We start from the raw sequence: 22,743 nt of genomic DNA, 5'->3' as shown, positions 1-22,743 counted from the left end.
ATCACTCAATCCTCCTAGACAGCCTCCACTCCCTAGGAATTCGTGGAACCGCTCTAAAATGGATAGCTTCATTCCTCAAAGACAGGCACCAAATAACGACACTCTCCAGCTTTACCTCCCAAGCCCGACCAGTCGACACGGGAGTCCCACAAGGAGCATGTCTATCCGCCCTCCTGTTCAATCTCTACCTGATCACCCTCCCACCAATAATTTGTTCACACAACATTCTGTGTTACAACTACGCCGACGACACTCAACTAATTCTAAAATTCCTGAACTCGAAACCCAACTCCGGACCTGACCTGGCATCCTGCCTCCTTAACATAGAACTCTGAATGACCCAAAGTCACCTCTTGTTAAACCCCTCCAAAACGGAAATCATGGTTTGCGGCAACTCCGATCTTCTTCCGCACCCACTACCCTGGCCACCCGCCATGGGCAACTCACTGACACCCTCCAACTCAGTGAAAAATCTTGGATGCACCCTGGACTCTGACCTAACACTCTCGCGCCAAGTCAACAATGTCTCAAAGTCCTGCCACTACCACCTTAAAACCCTTCGGCGCATCTTTCCATATCTCTAATTTCCCAACAGACTCTCTGCGGTCCAATCAATCGTTATATCAAGACTGGACTATGCAAACCCCCTATACCTCGGAATCCATGCCTACCAACTGAATAAACTCCAAAGGGCACAAAACACGGCGGCCAAAATGCTACTTGCGCTCGGTCCAAGAGACCACGTCTCCCCAGCCCTTAAGACACTGCACTGGCTTCCTGTGGCCCGTAGGGTGGCTTTCAAAACCTTATGCCTCTCCCATCGAGCACTGCATAAAACTGGACCTCAATATCTTCAAGACAAGCTAATACCTTATCATCCCACTCGCACCCTAAGATCAAGCTCAGCCGGCCTCCTAGTAATTCCTAAGACAAACTCAGTCAGGTTAGGCGGATCATCATTCTCAGCCCTGGCCCCAACCCTGTGGAACTCGCTCCCACCCCACATCCACCTAACTGAGGATTTAGCGTCCTTCCGCAAACTACTGAAAACCTGGCTCTTCCCCTAAAACCAACCGGTTTTCCAGACTAACAGCATCACAATGCCACCGACCCAACAAACTACCTGATGCGAGAATTGACAGCTAATAAACTTGAATGTAAACTAGAAAGACAAACAGAACTAAACGAGTAAACTGATGAAATGGACATAATGAATGAGGAGGGAACGTAGTGAATGACATGGATGAAATAGTTAGAACGGATGAAGCGTATAGAACAGATGAATGCACTAAGTGGAAGAGTGCATGAATGGAAGAACAGACGACTTGAAAGATCAAATGAGTATGGAGATCGGATGAGTGTATAGAATAGATGAACATACTAAAGCCATTGAGCGTGTAGAGTGGTTAGGTGTGTAGAGCGGATGAGCGTGTAGAGTTGGTGAGTACGTGTAGAGATGATGAGTACGTAAATACAGAGAAGAGAATAGAACGCATGAGGGCGTAGAACTGATGACTATACTGAAAGTACGAACGTATAGACCAGATGAACGTGTAAGAGCGAATCAGTGTGTAGAGAGGATGAGCGTGGAGAGCGGATGAGCGTGGAGAGCAGATGAGCGTGGAGAGCAGATGAGCGTGGAGAGCGGGTGAGCGGGTGAGCGTAGAGAGCGGATGAGCATAGAGAGCGGATAAGTGTGGAGAGCAGCTGAGTGGGGGGAGCAGATGAGCCTAGGGAGCGGATGAGCGTAGGGAGAGGATGAATGCGGAGAGCGGATGAGTGAGGAGAGCGGATGAATGTGTAGAGCTGATGAATGTGTAGAGCGACTGAGTGTGGAGAGTGGCTGAGTGTGGAGAGTGGCTGAGTGTGGAGAGCGGCTGAGTGTAGAGAGCGGCTGAGTGTAGAGAGCGGCTGAATGTGTGGAACGGACGAGTACGTGGAGCAGACGAGTGCGTGGAGCAGACGAGTGCGTGGAGCAGACGAGTGCGTGGAGCAGACGAGTGCGTGGAGCAGACGAGTGCGTGGAGCAGACCAGTGCGTGGAGCAGATGAGTGTGTGGAGCGGATAAATATGTAGAGCGGATGAGTGTGCGGAACGGACGAGTACGTAGAGCGGACGAGTACGTGGAGCGGACGAGTGCGTGGAGCAGACGAGTGCGTGGAGCAGACGAGTGCGTGGAGCAGACGAGTGCGTGGAGCAGACGAGTGCGTGGAACAGACGAGTGCGTGGAGCAGACCAGTGTGTGGAGCAGATGAGTGTGTGGAGCGGATAAATATGTAGAGCGGATGAGTGTGCGGAACGGACGAGTACGTAGAGCGGACGAGTACGTGGAGCGGACGAGTACGTGGAGCGGACGAGTACGTGGAGCGGACGAGTACGTGGAGCGGGTGAGTGTGTGGTGCCGAGTGTGTGGAGCAGATGAGTGTGTGGAGCGGATAAATACGTAGAACAGATGAGTGTGTGGAACGGATGAGTACGTAGAGCGGAGTAGTATGTCAAGCGGACGAGTAGTATGTTGAGCCGAGTGTGTGGACCGGATGAGTGTGTGGACCAGAGGAGCGTGTAGATTGGATGAGTGTGTAGATTGGACGAGTGTGCAGATTGGACGAGTGTGCAGACTGGACGAGTGTGCAGACTGGACGAGTGTGTAGATTGGACGAGTGTGTAGATTGGACGAGTGTGTAGATTGGACGAGTGTGTAGATTGGACGAGTGTGTAGATTGGACGAGTGTGTAGATTGGACGAGTGTGCCGTTTGGATGAATATGTGGAGCCGACGAGTGTGTGGAGCCGACGAGTGTGTGGAGCCGACGAGTGTGTGTGGAGCCGACGAGTGTGTGTGGAGCCGACGAGTGTATGTGGAGCCGACGAGTGTATGTGGAGCGGATGAGGGTGTGGAGCGGATGAACGCATGGAAGGATGAGTGTATCGAGCGGATGGGTATGTAGAGCGGAGGAGTGTGTTGAACGGTTGAGTACGTAGAGCGGATGTGTAGTACGTAGAGCGGATGTGTAGTACGTAGAGCGAGCGGACGAGTAGTATGTTGAGCGGATGAGTATGTGGACCGGACAGAGCGGATGAGCATACAGAACGGATGACTATACAGAGCGGATGAGTGCGTAGGCAGACAGGAGTACATGCGCGGGTTAGACAGGAGTGCACGCGCAGGGAAGACAGGAGCGCATGCGTATGGAATACATGAGTGCATGCGTGGGACTCACTGGAGAATGAGACTAGAGCACGCAAGTTGGACTAAAGTGCGTGAGTGTGTCGAGCAGACAGGAGTGTGTAGTGCAATCTTGAATGCCTGAAATGAATAAAATGCATAGAACGGACCTGATCACATAGAATTGCGTGACGCACATAATATGCTTTGGAATGCAGGGAACATTTGAAAGAGCATATATCATACCACACCCCACGCTTACTCTCTTCTTTACACCACCACTCAACTAGAGCACAGTGATACTATGACACCATTCGGTATAACTGTTCTCATATCAACATCTCCCGCTCACTCCCCATCACTCTAAGTAAACACTGCTGGCTTCACACCCCCAGCCAAGCATTCTCCTCAGGCCTAACGCAGCCACACTCGGTCTGGATAAATCCTGCCAGAGCGAACACATACTCCTGATCTCTCAACCACCACACCTACCGCTAAGAAGCAGCTACCACACAAATTCCACACCAGCTGCACACATACCTGGTGCGCACACGCACCTTTGGACTCTCTCTAATCTCTCTACTGACCTGAACTTCGGTTCTCAAGGGCGTTCAACCTACCAGCGCCTTCAGACCATACCAATGGTATATAAGGCGCTATATAAATGCAAAATAACAGAACAGAACATAACATAACATTCCCCCCAAGTACTCTGCTTCAGGAACTACTTTTCTGACCCTCAACTCGTTATTTACTATATGTGCCCTTGCCTCCCAGCTTTACCCCTATTCAAGGAACAACAGAAATGTGGTAATATTCTGTGAAGGGTAAGGGGACGGTTTCTCAGATCACGCATCTAAACCCTTGGCTTTTTCTTTTCAGCTACGGAGATTACTTGGCAGCACTTCCCGTTCCAGTCATCATTTTGTCCAATTAGTCGGCCAGTATATTTGTGCCTCTCTGGCTGATTCATTGGAGTGAAGGACATTAGTTCACCTGGGATCCAGTCCGTGCCACCTTTATACAATGCTCCATTGCTTCCCAGCTAGGTTTTTTCCTTTATAAATCCCATATACATACATGCACAAGCCTGTTGTGGTGGCACTATGGAAGGCCCAGAGAAAGCAACATCTATACATTCCAGGCCCACCAACAGCCCATATCTCTGCTAGACTGCGTTATTAAGCTATGGGCATCATGTTTATAACAATTACTTTTTACATGCTCATGAAACGTTTGTTCCAAACATTTACTGTCAAGAATCTAAGCTTAGAAGGGTGGGTTGTCTAACTCTAGCATCACACGCTAGCAGACTTTACTCTGCAACAGAGAACTATTTCTTGGGACCTTTCTGGTTGCATGCATGGGGCACTCTCTAATGTAAATAAATTACAAAAAAAATACCAATTTACAGAGTTTACACATCCATCGTTGGGGATCTTCACCAAATAAAACTCTTGATACTCGTTACTTATCAAAAGACCTATCAAAATAGTCTATAAAAAATCTCCTTTTACTAAATGTATACTTTGATATATCGCTGGCTGGATTCCTCCTAGTTCCGATTGCTGTGATAATAGATATTATTACCAAGATTATTACCAAATTTAATAGGCCCATGAAAGACTATTAAAAAAAATAACAATTTTAGACCAAATGTTTCAAAGTGCATACCTACACTTTTGCGATTTCAAATAACTCATGTAAATTCCATACTCTTAGACTCGTTCTGGATGTCTCACTTCTTTTAATACTTTTATGTTGATGGGAAATCTCTCTACCGGGTCTACTGAAACCCTTTGTGGCATTTAAAGGCATTTCTCTCCAGATCACTTCATACGAAAGCTCAGCATACGCAGCCATGGAATGCACATATCAGTGTTTAAGCTGAGGATGACAGTTTAGCATCCTAACCAGATGACTCAGACGTTGGTCCTTCATTGGATGTTACAATGAGTACCAGTGGGTGGGCCAACATCAATACTACATGATTTCAGAGACTCAACAGTGTGCATAAAACCAGTGACTGCCCTTTATAACTATATCCAGTACCACTGATGTTCTCAATGTTTATCAGATGCAACTCACAATTATTTACAAGGTTATGCTCCACCTTACGTCTTCACCTGCCCTATGTATTTTCCCATGCCTCCCTTTACACCATCTTTGCCATTCAGTCTACCCAATCATCAATGATACAACTCTTCTACATACGCATATTAGTCCTGCCAATTAGTCCTACTGTGGAAGAGGTGCGTTTTCGGGAGTGATGATCCCCATGAGGTGTTCTACTCTAAAGTACACGGAAGGGGACCCTCCTTTCCTGATTGCAAAGCTCACTCTTGGGGTGCCCATCTCCCAGGTGGTTCACAGCCACAGGGTTTGATTTTTCATGAGGAAGGTTTAAATATGCATAGCATAGCACTAGCAAATGGAGTGTTATAGAAGGAATTTGGCCATGGATCACTAGTTTCATGGCTTTTTAGTACGGACTGCCATCACAGAGGTGAGGGATTGTTTCTCCAGGTATGGGTTGCACTCAGGAAGGATGGCTCCAGGGGTAGGAGCAGCTTTCGCACATCCATAACACTCTACAGTATGATACATGCCTTAATTGTATGGGTCACACTTGCATGGCTAGAGTGACCATATTACCCTAGGCATGGCCCTGTAGCGTGACAGAGATGTTAGACCTGGGATAGAAAAACAGTTGCATTTTGAAAGCCTCGACCAGAGATCCATGGGCATGTCTACAACAGGTCTGCAAAAAACAACATCTGAAAGAGAACGCCACTGTAAGTTTAAGCATCAGCTCCTCAGGGCCAGACATGGACACACTGCCTCATGCTTTTTTACTACTTCACTTCAAACTTCAACTCCTGGCCAAAGTACTAACCTTACGTGGATCGTCACCCAATGATCTTAAGTAATATTTTTCATCCTTAAAAACAAACAAGAAAAAGAAATGTAAATATAATTAGAAAAAATCTGCCATGATTAAATTAAGAGCTGTCAGAATATTTTATTTATTATTATTATTATTATTAATGGTACATTTCTTTTTGCGAAAGCCAGACCGTGATGGTTGGAGTGATTTGCAGTAAGAGATATTCATTCCCTTTTTGTATACTGAGTCTGCAGGGTTTAGATTGCTGGAGCCTGTGCCCCCTAACCAAGAAACCTTGGTTGGCACCACCCTTAGTAGCAACACCCACTGCTGTCAGCATGAAACTGGACGTTACACCCAAAGTAGGAAGTGGATTGGGGTCAACGAGAGAACGTGTGGGATATAAGAAAAAAAGAATAATAAGCCTGGGAAGAAACACGTTGGAAGAACCGTGTTTTTTTTGCAGAGAACGGCATGGGTTGGTGTGGGTGGGACAAAGCCTGTGCAAGAAGGCCAGCAGGGTTGTACAGATCTTGCATATGGCAGAATACTTCACATAGTCTTTATTTTCCAACTGCTAAAACTTGTTGTCAATGCCCCGTTTAGAAGTACTGCTTGTGAAGAAGAATTGGTGCAGGTGTTAGAGGCAGCCAGTATGCGTAGAGTGGAAGATGATTCAAGGGTGGCGTGGTAAGGCAAGGAATACATCTAAGAAATTACACTGGGGTTGGGAAGCATAATTCTTCACTCAGTTACAAAGTAACATTATCTAAGTGAAATGTTCCAACTGAACCTTTCTGATAGTGTTCAAATTGTTATCTTTTCTATAACGGATCCACTGGAAGCAAAACCCCCATTTGAGTACAAGGCCCTAAGTGATTTTTCGTGACAAGGTAGTGCAATGTGGAATATTTAGGCTGTGAAAGGAGACAGTGCAAGCTCTCTGAAATGTATAGGGAAGCCGAGGTTTATGTCAGGCAACCACAACCCAGGTCATTCAGTCTGTCCCATGCTCTGCTTATAGCAATAAAGTCAATTGTACATAGCTGCTGGCGTTTCCATGACAAAGGACCCTGTATGTGTCGTGGCCATTTCGTATTGCGTTAGCCCCCCGCCAATCTTGCTGGCATTGGGGGCTTTTCTTTCTGGAAAGACATCCTTCTTTACGTTATGGTGACCATCAACAGGATTCCTTTTCATGCAACCACTTTTCCATAGTAAAGATGTGAATCCTGTACAATACCGATTTCAACAAAATAGAAAATCAGCCATTGGCTGATTTGTGTACAGTGCAATTGTTTCCTGTGTTACCAAGCATTGCCACCAAATGCACAAAAAACTTACACCACATGGCAGCTATTGACATACACTGAAGTTGCATTCTATGGCAGTTACTCCCATTAAGTGCCCAGTCATGCATGTCTATAAAATATCAAGTTACTCTGTTTATATAGTGGATACTTGCATCATATACCAGGCATTGCTGTCAAATGAAAAATAGTATTCTATACCTTAATTAAATGTATCAAGCTTGGAAGGATGAAGACCCCGTCAGCCCACCAGTATTTGGATCTGTGGCTGTAGGTTACACAATGAAAGATGTCAAATGCTGAACCGCACACAATACAGGAAAGCAATAAGAAGACTCAGACTTCATTAGTCATCCGAGAAGCCGACAGAACTCAGAGAAGAACAAACATCAGAATCCAAATTTAAAGATTACCTGTTTTTATATGGAGACCCTTATCTACCTGACACCAAGTCTGAGAAAGATCAAAGGAAAACAGAGAGTGGAAGCTTGAAAACATGTATGTGCAATGGCCCCAGGATGGGGCAGGGAGAGAAATGTTGAATACCCTGTAAGTGTGCAGAGGGAGGAGACTGACACACACGTGGCCTGGCGATTGCTATAGACTTTTATTAGTCAGGAAAAATAAAGAGAAAACCTATCTTTCCCTTTCTCTAAGAGAGTGTAATGCATTTAAAAAATGTAATATCTGTGACTCAAACATGGAGTCTGTTTGAAATGCATTCTGGGCGCAGCATTGAACATTTTCTCCAAGCCTCAATGAAGGCTTCATTTTAACGTGAGTTCTGAATACTGTCTGCATTCATTAGAAAAACAAGCCATGCTACTGGATTGTTTTGAGTTTCTATCTGATAAAGTTGCAGGAGCAGAAAGCGCCATCGTGAAACAGAATGCGTTTACTTATTGTGATATTCCGCATGCCTACCGGCCGGATGCTGTCAGCATATTACCCTTCTGTAAAAGTACTGTCAAATTGGAGGGCACCGGGTTAGGCTGGCAGGGAGAGAGAGAGGCACAAAACATGTGCTGGACTGGAGAGGGTAGACGTATCTTGTCTGGTCTGTTCCTGTTGTGAGGGTCTTTCTCTTTGCCAACCTGTCTGGGAAGTTGTCCAGTGAAGTTCTTGGCAGGGATGAAGTGGTGCATAACTATGCCAATGGTAATGTAAACTTTTCTCTAATTCTGCATTTTATTTTGTAATGCTTATTTGAGTTAATAATTGGCCATCTAAGTGCCAGTTTTATAATCTCTGAGAGTGAGTGAATTCTTGCGTTCCAAGAGTACATTGATTCCTATTCAGCGTTTTGTGGAAAATAATAGAATATATAGACATCCCTGCACTGATATTTGCAAGAAAACAAATTGATGTCGCAAAGCAGCTGCTCTGTGCTGTTTAATTGCCAAGCAGCCCATAATATGTGCTTGTACTTTGTAACACAGGATTTCATTTACATGTATTTTCATTTTACATTTGTTTTTTTTTCTATCTTTGCAAGTACAAGTTTCGCTTTGTTGAAAGCTCTTTGCGTGCGATTGTTTTGAGTTAGCTTTTTGAAGAGACTGCAGTGATTTATTCATTGTATGTAAATTAGTGTGAAGTTTCATAATATGCATTCCTTGTTTAAAAGGCGAGATAAGATTTCTTCCGCTGGCGGAGAATCTTGTGAGGTATTAATTATCGGTTGGACTGCAACTCTGTACAATTTATTAGCAAAAGAATGGGCATGTGCGCCAGGTCTGTGCGAGCCATGGAAGGATTCTTTGCTAAATACAGGGCCTGCTGATGTGGGGTCTTCGTTACAGAAAGTCCCAGTGTTGAAAGGAAGTGAGTCGGCAACTCTGGGGAGGAGGGCCGGATCATTCTCCATGCTTACCAGGGAATGGATCAGAAAAATGTGCAGTTAGAAGCCGACGTTTTACGTTTGGAAAAGGAATTGGATGCAGAAAGACAGGTTTCTTTAATGCAACAGCTGTGTGGAGTGACAAGGCCTCTAGGTATCAAGCAATTGCGTGGACAAAGACTATTATGGTGGCCAAATATAAATATAGGAAATGCAGAGGCTGTCTTGACAAACCAAAGTGGCTGCTGTTATCGGCACTGCTGATGCAAATTGGAGATCCAATCTGATTGCTGATCCAGATTCCTAGAGTGCTGATATTTGTTGTTCCACTTCCGATGGTTCTGATTCTAACCCTGAAGTGGAAGCAGAATCTACACTGAAACAAGATGGGACGAAGGTTACTGCTAAGCCAGTTACTAGGCATAGGGCAGGACCGTATCTGCATAATCCAGGGGGTGATGTTGTGGATTTAACCACACCGGAGGATTACACTCAACAGGAAGTGGGGGAAATTATTACTCATTTGAAGCAGAAGTCGGGTGCTTGCTTGGATGTTGCGTATGTATGAGGGCAGAGCTGGAGGTTTGTTAGTTGATTCCACTTACTCTTCACGCTTTTTTCCTTTGTCCACGGATACTAATATTCAGGAGGTGTTGAGAGCTGGGCCGCTGCCAGTGTGAATGGGCAGGCCTCTCAGGTATCTTTGTTGCACCTAGCAGCGCAGGGGTGGAACAGAAAGTACCCTATTACAAAGGATTGGCCCACTGAGGAGAAAAAGCGATATACTTTGAAAGAGGCTGTTCAAAAGGGAACATGCTATGAACGAAGCATTTCATGTAAATGAGCCGGAATATATGGGGGTGGTGCCTTTGTCAGTATCAACCAGAAATATGGTAATCAGAACTGCCCCACCCGCATATAAATGTGTCATGACTTTGCTCATAGGCATGGCTGGTAAGGCAACAGATGAAGTGGTAGATGCTATATGACAATTGTCAAATCTGGGTAAAGGGAACAAAAGTGAGGACAAGCCTCAAGAGAGGGAGTGGCGCAGTTAGAGGCGAACAGAAGGCAGGAGACAAGATAGCAGAGATTCCCTGGTGTCAAGAAAGGACATGTTTTTGGCACTGTTGAAAGATGGTGTGCCACGAGAAGAAATTGATGGTATTGAAACTAGGGAGATGTGCGAGTTGTACAAAAACAGGGCTTGCTGGGAAAGAGCACTATAAACAAGCCAAGGGACTGGTGGTGTCCAAACACTTCACCTTCAGCACCTCCTGAGGAGGAGCAGGGAGAAGGGTCCATGGGGACCCCTTCCCGGTACCAGCCAACATAGGCTGAGTTGAGAAAAACAGTGAGTGCTATGTTGGAGGCTCAGTCTGGGTACACTCAAATTTGAATAGGATTATGGCCAAGTCCGGGCAGTGTCAGCTTGCATACAAGTTGACAGACAATCTAATGTTAATGTTAAGATCTTTCGGAAGCCTGGTAACACACAAGAGGTCTGAGCTTTCATTGACACTGGGGCAGAGGCCTCATTGAGTCATGGAAATCCTTCAAGGTCAGCACTTTACCATAGCCGGACTGGGTGGAAAAGAGACACCCGCAGTACAGTCAGGAGTGGAAATGAAAATAGGCAATTTGGAGAGAAAAAAAACAAAAATATCAAGTGTTGATTGTCCCGATAACTGAATACATTATTGGGTTTGACATTTTGGAATGGTGAACTTTAGGGTTAGGAGGTAAAGCATATACATTTGGTTTGAATGCATTGATGTGTAAACCAGTTATTGTAGGCACATTGAAGATCCCTCCATTGCACATGCCATTGGCCACAAAGTGTGTGTGAATGAAACAATACTGCCTTCCCGGGGGGCACATAAGGATATTTCAGACACCATTAAAGAATATGAGGCCAGTCTCTACTGCTTGGAACAATCCTGTCTGGCCTCTTGAAAAAAGGGATGGAAGCTGGCGGATGAATGTGGACTATAGAGTTACACAAACACACTCCCCCTTTAGTTCCTGCAGTGCCAGATACTGTTACCTTGATTGAGAACATACAGAGGTTTGAGGGAACCTGGTACGCTGTACTAGATTTGGCAAATGCATTTTTCACAGTGCCAATTGCCGAAGAGTGCCAGGGGCAGTTCTAATTTTCTTGGGGTGGGTGTCAGTACACCTTCACAAGATTGCCTATGGGTTAGTTGCATAATCCAACTCTTTGTCACTGGCTGGTGGCAGAACACTTAGAGAAGATATCATGTAAGCCTGACATACAAATCTCACATTACATTGATGAAATTATGATTCAGGGAAAAGATGAGCACCCTGTGCAAAATCAATTGGAAGCCATCATTGATGGATTGAAAAAGGAAGGCTGGGAAATTAACCCTAACAAGATTCAAGGGCCAGCTGATACTGTGATATTAAAAGAAAGGATTCAAATCGTAATGTTCAATTGGCTGTCCAAAGAAAGTTAAAGAGAATTGATTGGAGCTAATAAAGACACTTAGTCCATGAGGTTTCTGAAAGATTGAATGGAATTTCGGAAGTAAGATACCAACAGTTTTACCTACTCAATTACCTTTATGCCCTGAAGACAACCTTTGTGTACAGGTCGAAACACGTGTCGGTGGCACACCATCATAAGATTACCTTCCAAGAAACTTTAGAAAGTTTGTGTTCTTTATTTGTATACTTTGTATTGACTAATCAGTCTGTTCAAATTGAGGGTAGAGCTCACCTGGTCCTTGGACTTTTTTCTCCTAGAGATAAAGTAGCCCTTGGTCCAGAATAATGACTCCCTTCTTCGGGACTAGGGATAAAACTTTCCCTTTCAGCTTGTATCCTCTTCTTAGGGGACTGGCTCCCTTCCGAGTCAAAACTGTTCTCCAACACAAAAAAAGGTAATGTTCACTATGCACTCTCCTTGGCAGACACACTGCCTATCTCTTATCCATGTATCAGAAAGTCTTTACAACTTTGGTTACCAGGTGAATGACTCCCTTCTCCTGGTATCTTGATTAACAATTCAACAAAACCAGTAAAATGACTCCTGTTTCCTGGTATCTTGGCTTCACAGTTCGATACAACCTTAGGCAATGACTCCCTTCCCCTTGCTCCTCTTTTACTTTGGTATCACAGTTCAACACTACCAGGGGGAATGACTTCCTTCCCCTGGTCTCTCTCTTACTTTGGTATCACAGTTCAACAACACCAGGGGGAATGACTCTCTTCCTCTGGCATCTCTTACTTTTAGGTTTCTCAGCAATACAGCTCATACACTGGTAGGGTCCTTGACCCAGGCTTTCCCACTGTGGCCCACTTGGTTCACAATCCTACCAACTACTGCCACGAGGATGATGACTTGTAAATTCCTTCTGTTTTGGGTGTGGGTCCCAAGCTCATACGTCTATCTTTCTTTGATCTTGCAGACTTTGTTTACTCTCCTGCCAAGTACTGCCACGTGGAAGATGACTCATGTCCTTTTCTTGTTACATGTCCTTAGGGTTGGGGGTCTGTTATGTGCCCCTATTGGAGAACCACTTCTCCTTATGGCTCTCCCTACTGCTCTCTAGATCAGGGATTACATCACATGCCCCTGGATTTGATCTTCTTGCGCGATTATGCCGTAACCAAGACCATCTCGTAGCCTCCGGGTCCAGCTCGTTTACGCACGTACCTTCTGGGACTTCTCCGACAGGCTCCGGTCTACCTTCGCTCTGCTTGGGTCTCTGCTTGGGTCTCTCGTGGCTTCCGCTGGCTTCTCCTGCACTGCAACAGCTCTGCACCTTCTGTCTCTAAGGAGTATGTGTACCCGTTACTGACCGTGTGGTCAACCTCCCCTGTGAGATCCTCTGGTGTTGGACCTGCTGGGGATGCCGTCTACTTCTTTTCGGTGTCCCCGACTGCAGCCGCTTGACTTTCCCACTCGGAGCAGATTCCTGGTCCTCGGTGCCTTCTGGGATGGCTGAGCAATATTGTAAGTCTTCCATTGCTTTTTAACTCGCACTGCCATAGATTACTAGAATGCTCAACAAGGTTACATGGAGCGTTCTTTATGGCTCTGCACCTCCTTCTCATCCCAGTACTTGTCTGGTTCATTCCCTTTGAGTAGTGCCTACTCTTCTTCATCTCAGTATTTCTTAAAGTCACAGACTTACAAAGGTACATGGGAGTACTGGGCAAAGTGTTAGGGTATATGGGGTATGATGGTGGTAGGATGTTGGGTGTTCTCCCAAGATGTTCTGCCTTGTCCCCAGGGGGGAGGTCTCTTCCCATGACATCCTCCTGCTGAGTACCAGCCGCAGGGGCTCTATCAGGTAGCAGCCTCACTACCCTGGCCTCATGGGAAGGGGTTTCTCCTCGGGGAGAAGTGACGACATATCAGGATTTGTCACACGCCATACAAATTCAACATCAAGAGGTATATGCTTAGTTGGACTGCCATAATGTCATCCTACTAGAATTGATCCCTTCAAAACCTACAAGGGTCAGAACAATACCATATGTGTCAATGCTGATTAGATACACTACTCCCAAGCCACAGTATCTGTGGACAGAGAAAATCACCAACAATGTGGCCATCATTTCTAGATTGTTAGAACCCATGTTAGTGGAACAGACTTTCCGCAGTTTGATCATTGAATGGACCTTGCCAGTCAAGACTCGCTGAAGAAAATCCATCAAGAGGGTAGTTGCAAAATAGGGTTCATTACTTGTCTAAACACCATCCTGAGAGAGATAATTATGGGAGATCCAGAGAGAAGAACAGGTCATTTACCCCTTGTAACATTCTTACGACTGGATGTTCCTCCCATATATTCCTCATCTTTGACATATGTTATTGTCCAGCTTCAGCTGCTTTGGAATTCTTTTTTTTTCGGCAAGGGGTGCTGTGTGTCGAAGGCATCGACTCAATGTCCCTCGAAGGCCTCCGTCTTGAGGATGTCATCGAAGGCACATATAGCACACGCAGCGCCCGTTGGCTTCAGTTCTGTTTTTTTCTCCCCGACAGCAGAAATACCTGCAAAAGCACGGGAATCACCATACTCAGCATTGAAGGAACAGAAGCTGTAATAGCATGGGAAATTCTACTGTGGGGTAGGCTGGGAGGGCGATGAGGAATACGTGGGAGGAACATCCAGTCGAAAGAATGTTACCAGGGGTAAGTAACTTGTTATTCAAATGGATTGAGTCCTCCCACGTATTCCTCATCTTTGACAGACTCCCAAAGCAGTATTTGATTTGGAAGAGGGAGTAGAATTCAATTTTGTTTTCATAGACTGAGTGCAGGACTGCTTTACCAAAGCTACCATCAGGATTCGAGGCAGTAATGCTTTGTAAACGTGTGGATAGTAGACCACGTTGCCGCTTCAAATATTTTTTATTGGTACACCCCTTTGCAAGGTTGTAGAGGTAGCCATCCCCCTGGTGGAATGGGCCCTTAAACCTTCCAGAGGCTCCTTCCCTGCCATCCTGTAACATTCTCAAATGGCCAGAATGAGCCATCTGGATAAGGTCTGCTTAGAGACAGCCTGACCAAGTTGGTGGCCCATATATCCAATGAAAAGCTGGTCATCAATACGAAGTTTTGACAGTCTAGATATATAAAAGCTTAAAGCTCTACGAGGATCCAACCTATGTAGTCTCTCCTCCTCCTTGCTAGGATGAGGAGGAGGGGAATAGAAACAAAGACAGAACAATGTTCTGTCCCATGTGGAAATCAGAAATGATCTTGGGTAAAAATGAGGGTTTGACCCTTAGAACAACCCTATCCTCGTGGAAGATAGTAAAGGGTGGCTTGGACGAAAGTGCCAACCACTAGCTCACTCTGCGATCTCATGTTAGAGTTATCAATAGAATGGTTTGAAAGGTTAACAACCTTGAAGGACATGAATGTAAAGGTTGAAAAGGTGCACATTTTAGCACCAAATTAAGGTTCCAAATTGGAACCTGGAAAGGAGATGTGGGGGAACACATTGGTGAGACCCTTTAGAAATTGTGTCACCAGTGCAATTTTGAAGTAGGAACATTCGTCTGGCGAGCGTTTAAAGGTGAACAGCGCTTCCAAATAGCCTTAATAGTATCAATCTGGAGCCCCAGATTGGCCAAAGATAGCAGAAAAGATAAAACATCCAGTGTTTTACACATAAAAAGGATCTACATTTGTTTCTCTGCACCAGTTGCAGAATGTATTCCAACGGAAATGGTACAAACACTTTGTTGCTGGCCGAAAACAAATTCTCCATTACGTCACCCGGGAAGTCCCAATCCTTGTATCTCAACCTTTCAGAAATGACGCGTAAAGGTTGAGTGTCTTGACCTTTGGATGGAGAACCCGACCCTCCTCTCGCAAGAGAAGGTCCTCTCTTTGTGGAAAACGCATTGAAGGGTTGATGGACATGTCCAGAAGGTCCGGGTACCACGTCCTCCTGGCCCACTCCGGGGCAAATAGGATCATGTGTTTCCCAAACTTTCTCAACCTCCTGATACTTGAGGAATGACAGGGATTGGCAGAAAGGCATACAGGAGTCGAAACTCCCAATCCACCACGAACGCGTCTCCTAGAGCTCCACTTGGAGGAAATTCCTTGGAGTAGTACAGTTTGCAGTTGCGGTTGACACCAGTTGTAAACAGATCCACTTGAGGGTTTCCCCAAAGGGCAAAGATCTCCTGAAGGACTTCCTGAGCTAGTTCCCCCTCGTGGGAGACTGTGCTCTGCCTGCTCAGAGCGTCCGCCGCCGTGTTCTCCTCTCCGGCCAGGTGAACTGCTGATCGGGAGATTCCTTCTTGAATTGCCCAGTACCAGAGCTGCATTGCCTCTCTGCACAGTGGTAGTGAGCCTACATCTCCTCTCTTGTTGAGGTAGTACATGGCCACTGTGTTGTCCATCGTTATCAGGACATCTTTCCCCGTACAGAGTAGTTTGGACTCCGATGCAGACCAACAACCGCTGATTGTCAGATCATTGGTGTGGGCTCCCCACCCCATGAGTGAGGCATCTGTTACTACTGTTATCTGTGTCCATGGTTGCCAAAATTGCTCTCCCTTCAGAATGTTGTCCTCGCAGGTCCACTACAGAAGATCCTGTCTGACCCTCCTTGGAACCAGAACTAGGTCCAACATCTTTTGTGAGAACTGCGACCATTGAGTTCTTACACCCCATTGAAGGGATCTCATTCTCAGACGGGCCTCTAGCACCAGAAATATGCAGGATGCCATAAGGTCGCGCAATCTCAAAAAAAAAAAGAAGAAGAAATAAATAAATACATCGAAGGTCGGGAGACACTGGGCACTTTGAAATTTGGGGACCATCTGAAAAATGTCTTGAGCCCTCAACTCGGGTGGCCAGCTCTTTCACAAGGATGTATCCAGAACAGCTCCGATGAATTGGAGTTTCTGAGACAGTGTCATATGGGACTTCTTGTAATTTAGGGAGAAGCCCAGTCTGTGAAGCGAGTGGCAGGTGACGTTGCGATGATCCAAGACTTGTTCAGGAGAATGTGCCCTGATCAGCCAATCGTCCAGGTAGGGGTAGACATGAATCCACCCTCTCTTGAAACTTGCTGCCACCACCACCATCAGTTTTGTGAAAACCCTTGGGGCGGAGGTCAGCCCGAATGACATAACTCGAAATTGACAATGAGAACCGCCAACTGCGATCCTCAGGTACTTTTCGTGCTTAAGATGAATTGGCACATGAAAATAAACATTCTGAAGTTTCAATGACACCAACCAATCCTGGAGTTGGGGGGCCTGAAGTATCAGAAAGTGTGACCATTTTGAACTTGTCCTTCCTGAGGAACTTGTTCAAGTATCTCAAGTCCAGGATCGGTCTCAGTCCTCTGTCCTTCTTGGGTATTAGGAAATAAGGGGAATACCAATCCTTGTTCCTCTCCGCTACAGGCACTGGTACTATAGCGCCTTTCTATAGCAGTGTTAAAATATCCTGCACAAGAAGCAGATCTGGAAAGAGTCGTTCCCCGGTGGTTTGTTCTGAGGTCTCTGTATAAAAGGAAGGCAGTAACCGTGGGCTATGGTTTCCAAGGCCCAAGCATCTGAAGTAATGTCTTGCCACTCTTCTAGATGCTGAGATAGCCTGCCCCCCCCCCCACTGGTGAACTGTGAAGACCTCAGAGAGGTTTTGAGGCGGCTGCTGTAGCGGCAGATGCTAAAGAAGCTGCTGCTTGAGCTGGCTTTGCACCCTTTCCTCGTTCACCGTGAGGAAATCTTTGTTGGCCCCTTTGACTGGCCATTCCTCTCGCCCTTCCAACTGAGGAGTAGTAGCAAAAAGATCTACCCCTCCAAGGCTGTCCACTATGTCGAAAAGGCTGAGGTTGCCTAATAGCTGCGCCTAAAGATTTGGCTGCCGCCTTCGAGGTCTGATACTTCAAGACTCTCGTCAGCCTTGTTGCCAAAAAGGTGAGACCCTTCAAAGGGCATGTTGAGAAGTCTGGCTTGCACATCCAGTGCAAAACCCAACTTCCGCAACCACGCAAACCTGCGCATAATAGTGCTGGTAGCCATGGCTCTGCTGATGCTATAAGCAGAATCCAAACCTGATTGAAGAGAATCGCATATTACTTCTTTGCCATCTCTAACTATGGCTAAGAACCTGTCTCTTTCATCCCCTTCGGGAATGTGCTGTGCCGCCATGAAAATGCAGTCCCGTAGAGTGAACGTAAGCTTTGTGAGGGCACATTTGGAGTTGGCAGATTTGAGTGCCATACTTCCTGCGGAAAATACCTTCCTTGCCCATCCATCTACTCATTTGTCGTCCCTATCTGGAGGGATGGTAGGGTACGCCCTTGCTTAGATGTTGCAGTAGCTGCCTGCACCACCAGACTCCCTGGAATGGGGTGTTTCAACAGGTAGTCAGGGTCACTACTGGAAGGGCAGTACTACTTGTTCAAGTTCTTATTAACAGCCGGATTGGTCTCTGGTGTCTCCCAATTCGTTGCCACCCTTTTTTGCAAGACAATATGAAATGGTAATATGGGATCTGACTGCAGAACTTTGTCTAAGATGTCTGTTAAGTCATCCTGTTCGAATGGCAAGGGAGGTCTACTCGACCCCATGTAGTCCACTACCTTTGGCATGAGTTGCCTGTAGGACGCATCTACATGCTCCCCACCCTATGGTCTCCCCAACTCCAACTCATGTGAGGTACCCACCCCACTTGCAGTCTGTAGGCTATCATAGAGGTCTCTTAATCTGGACTCCTCTACAATAAGACTCCTGGTTACATTGGGCGTGCCATATTGGAGGCCAAATGGAGCCTCTTCATTTGACTGCTCATGTTCTTCATATATGGAAGAGACTTAAAATAGTCTTTTCTCTGTAGCGGCACACTGGAAGAGTCGTCGACACCTTCTTCATTGGCGCCGTAGTTCTTACTGGGGCGCTTGGCGTCGATGACGCAGCTGGCAATGATGGTGCAGCTGGCGTCGATGTCATTGAGGGTTTGGTTGGCATCAAAGGCGCTGCCAGCGAAGCTGTCGATGGCGTCGACCACCTCTACTTATGTTTCTTGCTCGGGTGACCCTTCGATGAGACTTCATCAGATCGAGGCCTCGAGGGGTCTCGATGCGGATCGGTCCTTCGTCCCATACTCGTGGTTGCGTGGGATTTAGATCGAGCCCTTTCCTTCCCGGCTTCTTTCGAAGGTGTAGTAGGAGCATGTCTTGGATGCTTTTGTTTTTCAAATATTTTGAGCATCTCTGCTCTGAAGGCCTCCCACTCGGACCAACCTTATCTACTTTGTTTACAAATCTATTTGCAGTATCAACATCGAAGACTTTCGATTGAGCACAGGATTTTGCTTGACCCGCTGCAAGTCCACTTTGACTCACAAACCTTTGCCTCTCTTTCACTTTTGCGACCTCTCAGTTGGATACCTTACAGAGACCTTCGAATGAGCATGCACGCGGTGCCGGACCACTCTGTCAAAGGTATTGTATCTTGGTTTCAAAGTTCAATCACTCACCTGTTCAATTTTAGTTGCGTTGGTTATGACATGCATTTCATACAATGGTGCAGCTTGCAAACTTGGCTTCAACACAGACCGGTCTGGTATCGGCCTCCGCAACTCACCGCCTGTGTTGATGGAACTGGTGCTGCTTTGTTGTGGGATCCAAGGACAGTACTACTACAGCAGGCGATTCTCCCTACCTTGATTATCTACGCGCGAGGGCCCTGGATACTTCTGACACACAAATTCTTCAGCCTGGTTTCCTGGTCTTATGCTGTCTATTCTCGAGGTTTCGTGAAAGTAACGGTTCCTTGTTGAAAAGGTCAAGGGCACTTCCCTCCTCACAATCCTCTTCCGTTTCGCCGTCTTTCTCCTTGTGTTAAACTGCCATCTTGGCGCTGCCGTTTCCTTTTGTGCTTTCCCTCGCCCAGAGTGTGCTCCCGTACTCCGCCTTTTATCCGTATGGGGAAGTGTAATGGAAGTCAGGTGTGCATGGTGGCCAGTAATTGCCTGACCCTACCTGCCATTGTATTGGGACATGTCAGGTATAGTGCTCGGGTGTTAGTTCCGTTTTCTCACATAGCGGGCTGTTTGGGAGAAAGTGTCTGTGTTGTGAAAGGGGGGGGGAATTGAGTTCCTAAGTATCCTGGCCATCTGATGATAGATCCCTGGGGACTAGTCGATGAGACACCTTCAGGCTTCTGACACAGGTAAGCCGCCGGTAGTATCGGCAGCCTACCGGCAACCTCGGTTTCCCATTTCCACCACCTGATATTCCCGGTAATACCGAATATTACAGGCGGCGGAATGGTAAATTCCCATGGGAACACTGAAGCACCGGGTGTGTCTGTTATTTTTCTGCCGGTAGGGGCCTGAACTACCGCCAGTCAGGCTTGCAGGTTGTTCACAGCCTCTACCGGCAGAATCAGAGGATGCCGGTCTGGAAAAGGTGCTGGTAACCCTTGTTACCAGCACCTTTTTCGAGAAAGCACATGTGGAACGTGTGTGTTCTTTGTCAGATAAAAAGGATTTCGATTTATGTAGTCTTTGCTAAAATCACAAAGAGTACCAGTGATAATCCAAGTCTCAACTGCATTGCTTACTACTTCAAATCCCACACCTTTAACACTACAGCTCACTTTGTCTTTGTTGAATTGTGGTGAACAAATGCAATTAAATAATAGCTTCACATTGCAACTGTTTTAGAGTTAATTTAAAATAAAATTCTGTGTTTGATTCTTTTTTTAAAGTGTGATTTCAGGCAATTTACCTGGGAGATGAAGTATTCCTTGTGATGCTCCACAGAGGCCCGGCGTACAAACACGTCGAAGGGCAAGGTCCTGAAACGGAGCAGCACAACAGGTAAATCAAACATAATACAGACAATGGTAGACAAATATGGCCTACATAAGTGTGAGGGAAAAACGATGTATTTGTCAAACTGCTTAACCAATTGTTCAGAAAGCCCCATCAGCATTAATTTTGTGGAGGCACTGCACCACTGGAAAAGCGAATTTTTCTTTATCAATTTCTAAACCTCCTAACGTTACATGTTCCTTTAGCAATTACTAAGATTCCACAAGTTGTATGTTTGAGTCAAGGTACACAAGTTTATTTTCCTACGTTGTATAAACCCCATTAATATGCAGTAATGGAAAATTTGATTTTGATGACAGAAAAGTACCAATTATCTCTTTCAATTTGCTTTCCGGTTCTTTGACACGTAACTCTAAATTGTCTCCTGCTTGATCTAGGTGCTGGCCCAGGACTTTTAAAAATGAATTTACTATTGTAGGCTCTTCCACTTTTTCTGGGAGGCTGCTATATAGATTCACAATATTACCACGAAAAGTAAATTGATGTTACTCCTGACTTCAACCCCTTGGCCCTCTCCATTCTTCAGGAATTTAAATGCCTAATGAATCCAAATATATAAATGCTTGGCAGTGAATGGAGATGCAGAGTGAAATTTATGTGTATTCATCCATACTAGCTTAGAGCGCTCTTAAGCAAACACGTTGTTGGGCGATTTCTGACGGAAGATTTTTGGAGGACTTAGTGCCCTGGAGAAGTAGTTACCAAAACGCCTATTAGTGATTGATCAGACATGGGGATCAATGATTATCTTTGTCAGAACCTCACACTGCAGAGTGTGTGTGTTGACTATCTCTGCCTGTGGTCTGGGATCCTGAAGATCAGAGATTGCAGGAGGAATTATAGCCTGTAAAAAGGAAGCAGAGACACAAGGGGCCTCATTACGAGGCAGGGGCTCCCGTGAGGAAGGGTGCCGGTACGGGACCGACACCGTTCATTACGGGACATCCTATTACGAGGTTACTTTGCTGCACCCGGTAAGGAAGCCTGGTAAAACCAGGCGACCTTAGCGGGTCCCGCAAGGGGACCAGGGAGCATATAACGGGCCTGTTATTAACGGGCCGTTATTAGCTCCCTCCCCATTCCCATTGAGCCTCAAATGGGAATGGGGATTGGTTTTGTGAATGAGGAAATAACGGGTCATCCAAGGTTGGAATGACCTAGTAATTCCTCATTCACAGAACCCGGAGTTGGAACCCGGTATGGAGGCAGCCATGCCCTTATTAAGGGCATGGTTACCTCCATACTCGTAATGAGGCCCAAAGCCTCATCTAGAATTATTATAGCTGGTAAAATAGGCCAATGAGCTAAGTGCTCACTGTTAGGGAGAATTATCTGTTTAGGTTGAATTTCCTAACCTAGTGAGTCCCCCAGCAGCTTTGCTGGATTTCTGGAGTTTGTTTTTTTCTCCTGCCAAGAGTGAGACTCTTTTTCTCCCACTCTTGGACATGATTTGTGGTGTTCCTTTGAATGTTAATGTGTTTTATGGGCTATGGGGTCTTTTACTCCATAGGGTCTCATGTGTTTGTTCTATGTGTGTTACACAGCACCTTCCGTGCAGTAACACAGGGGTGTCATAGTGACCCCCCACCGTAGACTCCATACCCTGGGACTGACTACTGTCTCCCAGGGCATGTAAAGTCACCATTGGCTTTTGCTAGTCCCAAATTACTAACAGAACCAGTACAAACCATCATATTGTGGACGTACTGGTAGGGGCAATTCGATTGCCCCTGGGTCTGTTGTTCGAGGGGGCACTCTCCCGTCCCCACTCGTCAAGTTTTGGCTGGTGGCAGTGGATACTACTTTTTATATTCAACCGCGAATATATCTCTATGGGATTTTCCCATTGTTCAAGGCTAATACTTTTTTAACATAGCCTCCAACATACCGCCGGTTTATTTATTTAATATTAATTCACCAGTTGGTATTTTCTGCCAAAACTCAGTTTTAAAATGGCGTTTATGTTCGCCTCTGTAGCTCCAAACCAAAGTTCGAGCCCTTTGTTCCACTTTTGGCGGGCTTCTACACAGAAGCCCTCCAAAGTGGTGCCACTCTGTCTGGGTACCACAGGGGTGTGGGAGGGGGTTTAGGCACCCTGGACTGAGTTGCCTTGTGCGACTGACCCATGTGGTGAGCCGGCCGGATCACCACTTAGCATGTTTGATTGACAGCTAGGCTGAATGAATGG

At 46.0% G+C, this 22,743-nt stretch overlaps 1 protein-coding gene across 2 annotated transcripts in view; it reads right to left on the bottom strand.

The window, feature by feature from the left end:
• Positions 1 to 22,743, bottom strand: part of TYW5 (tRNA-yW synthesizing protein 5) — a 153,313-nt gene that overhangs the window by 68,509 nt on the left and 62,061 nt on the right. Inside the window, exons 3-5 of one of the 2 annotated variants that reach the window (XM_069615799.1) lie at positions 20,449 to 20,518; positions 7,564 to 7,630; positions 6,062 to 6,106 (exon numbers count right to left, since the gene is read on the bottom strand). In XM_069615799.1, coding sequence (XP_069471900.1) covers positions 6,062 to 6,106; positions 7,564 to 7,630; positions 20,449 to 20,518 — 182 coding nt within the window. The remainder of the gene's footprint in view (positions 1 to 6,061; positions 6,107 to 7,563; positions 7,631 to 20,448; positions 20,519 to 22,743) is intronic. The other variant, XM_069615798.1, reaches the window with a different exon arrangement.

This window comes from Ambystoma mexicanum, chromosome 9, assembly GCF_040938575.1.
Source record: "Ambystoma mexicanum isolate Mex_15411 chromosome 9, UKY_AmexF1_1, whole genome shotgun sequence".
In the NCBI taxonomy this organism is placed as follows: domain Eukaryota; kingdom Metazoa; phylum Chordata; class Amphibia; order Caudata; family Ambystomatidae; genus Ambystoma; species Ambystoma mexicanum.
Note: the sequence above shows the minus strand (reverse complement) of the source record. Positions and strands in the feature narration are given on the sequence as shown.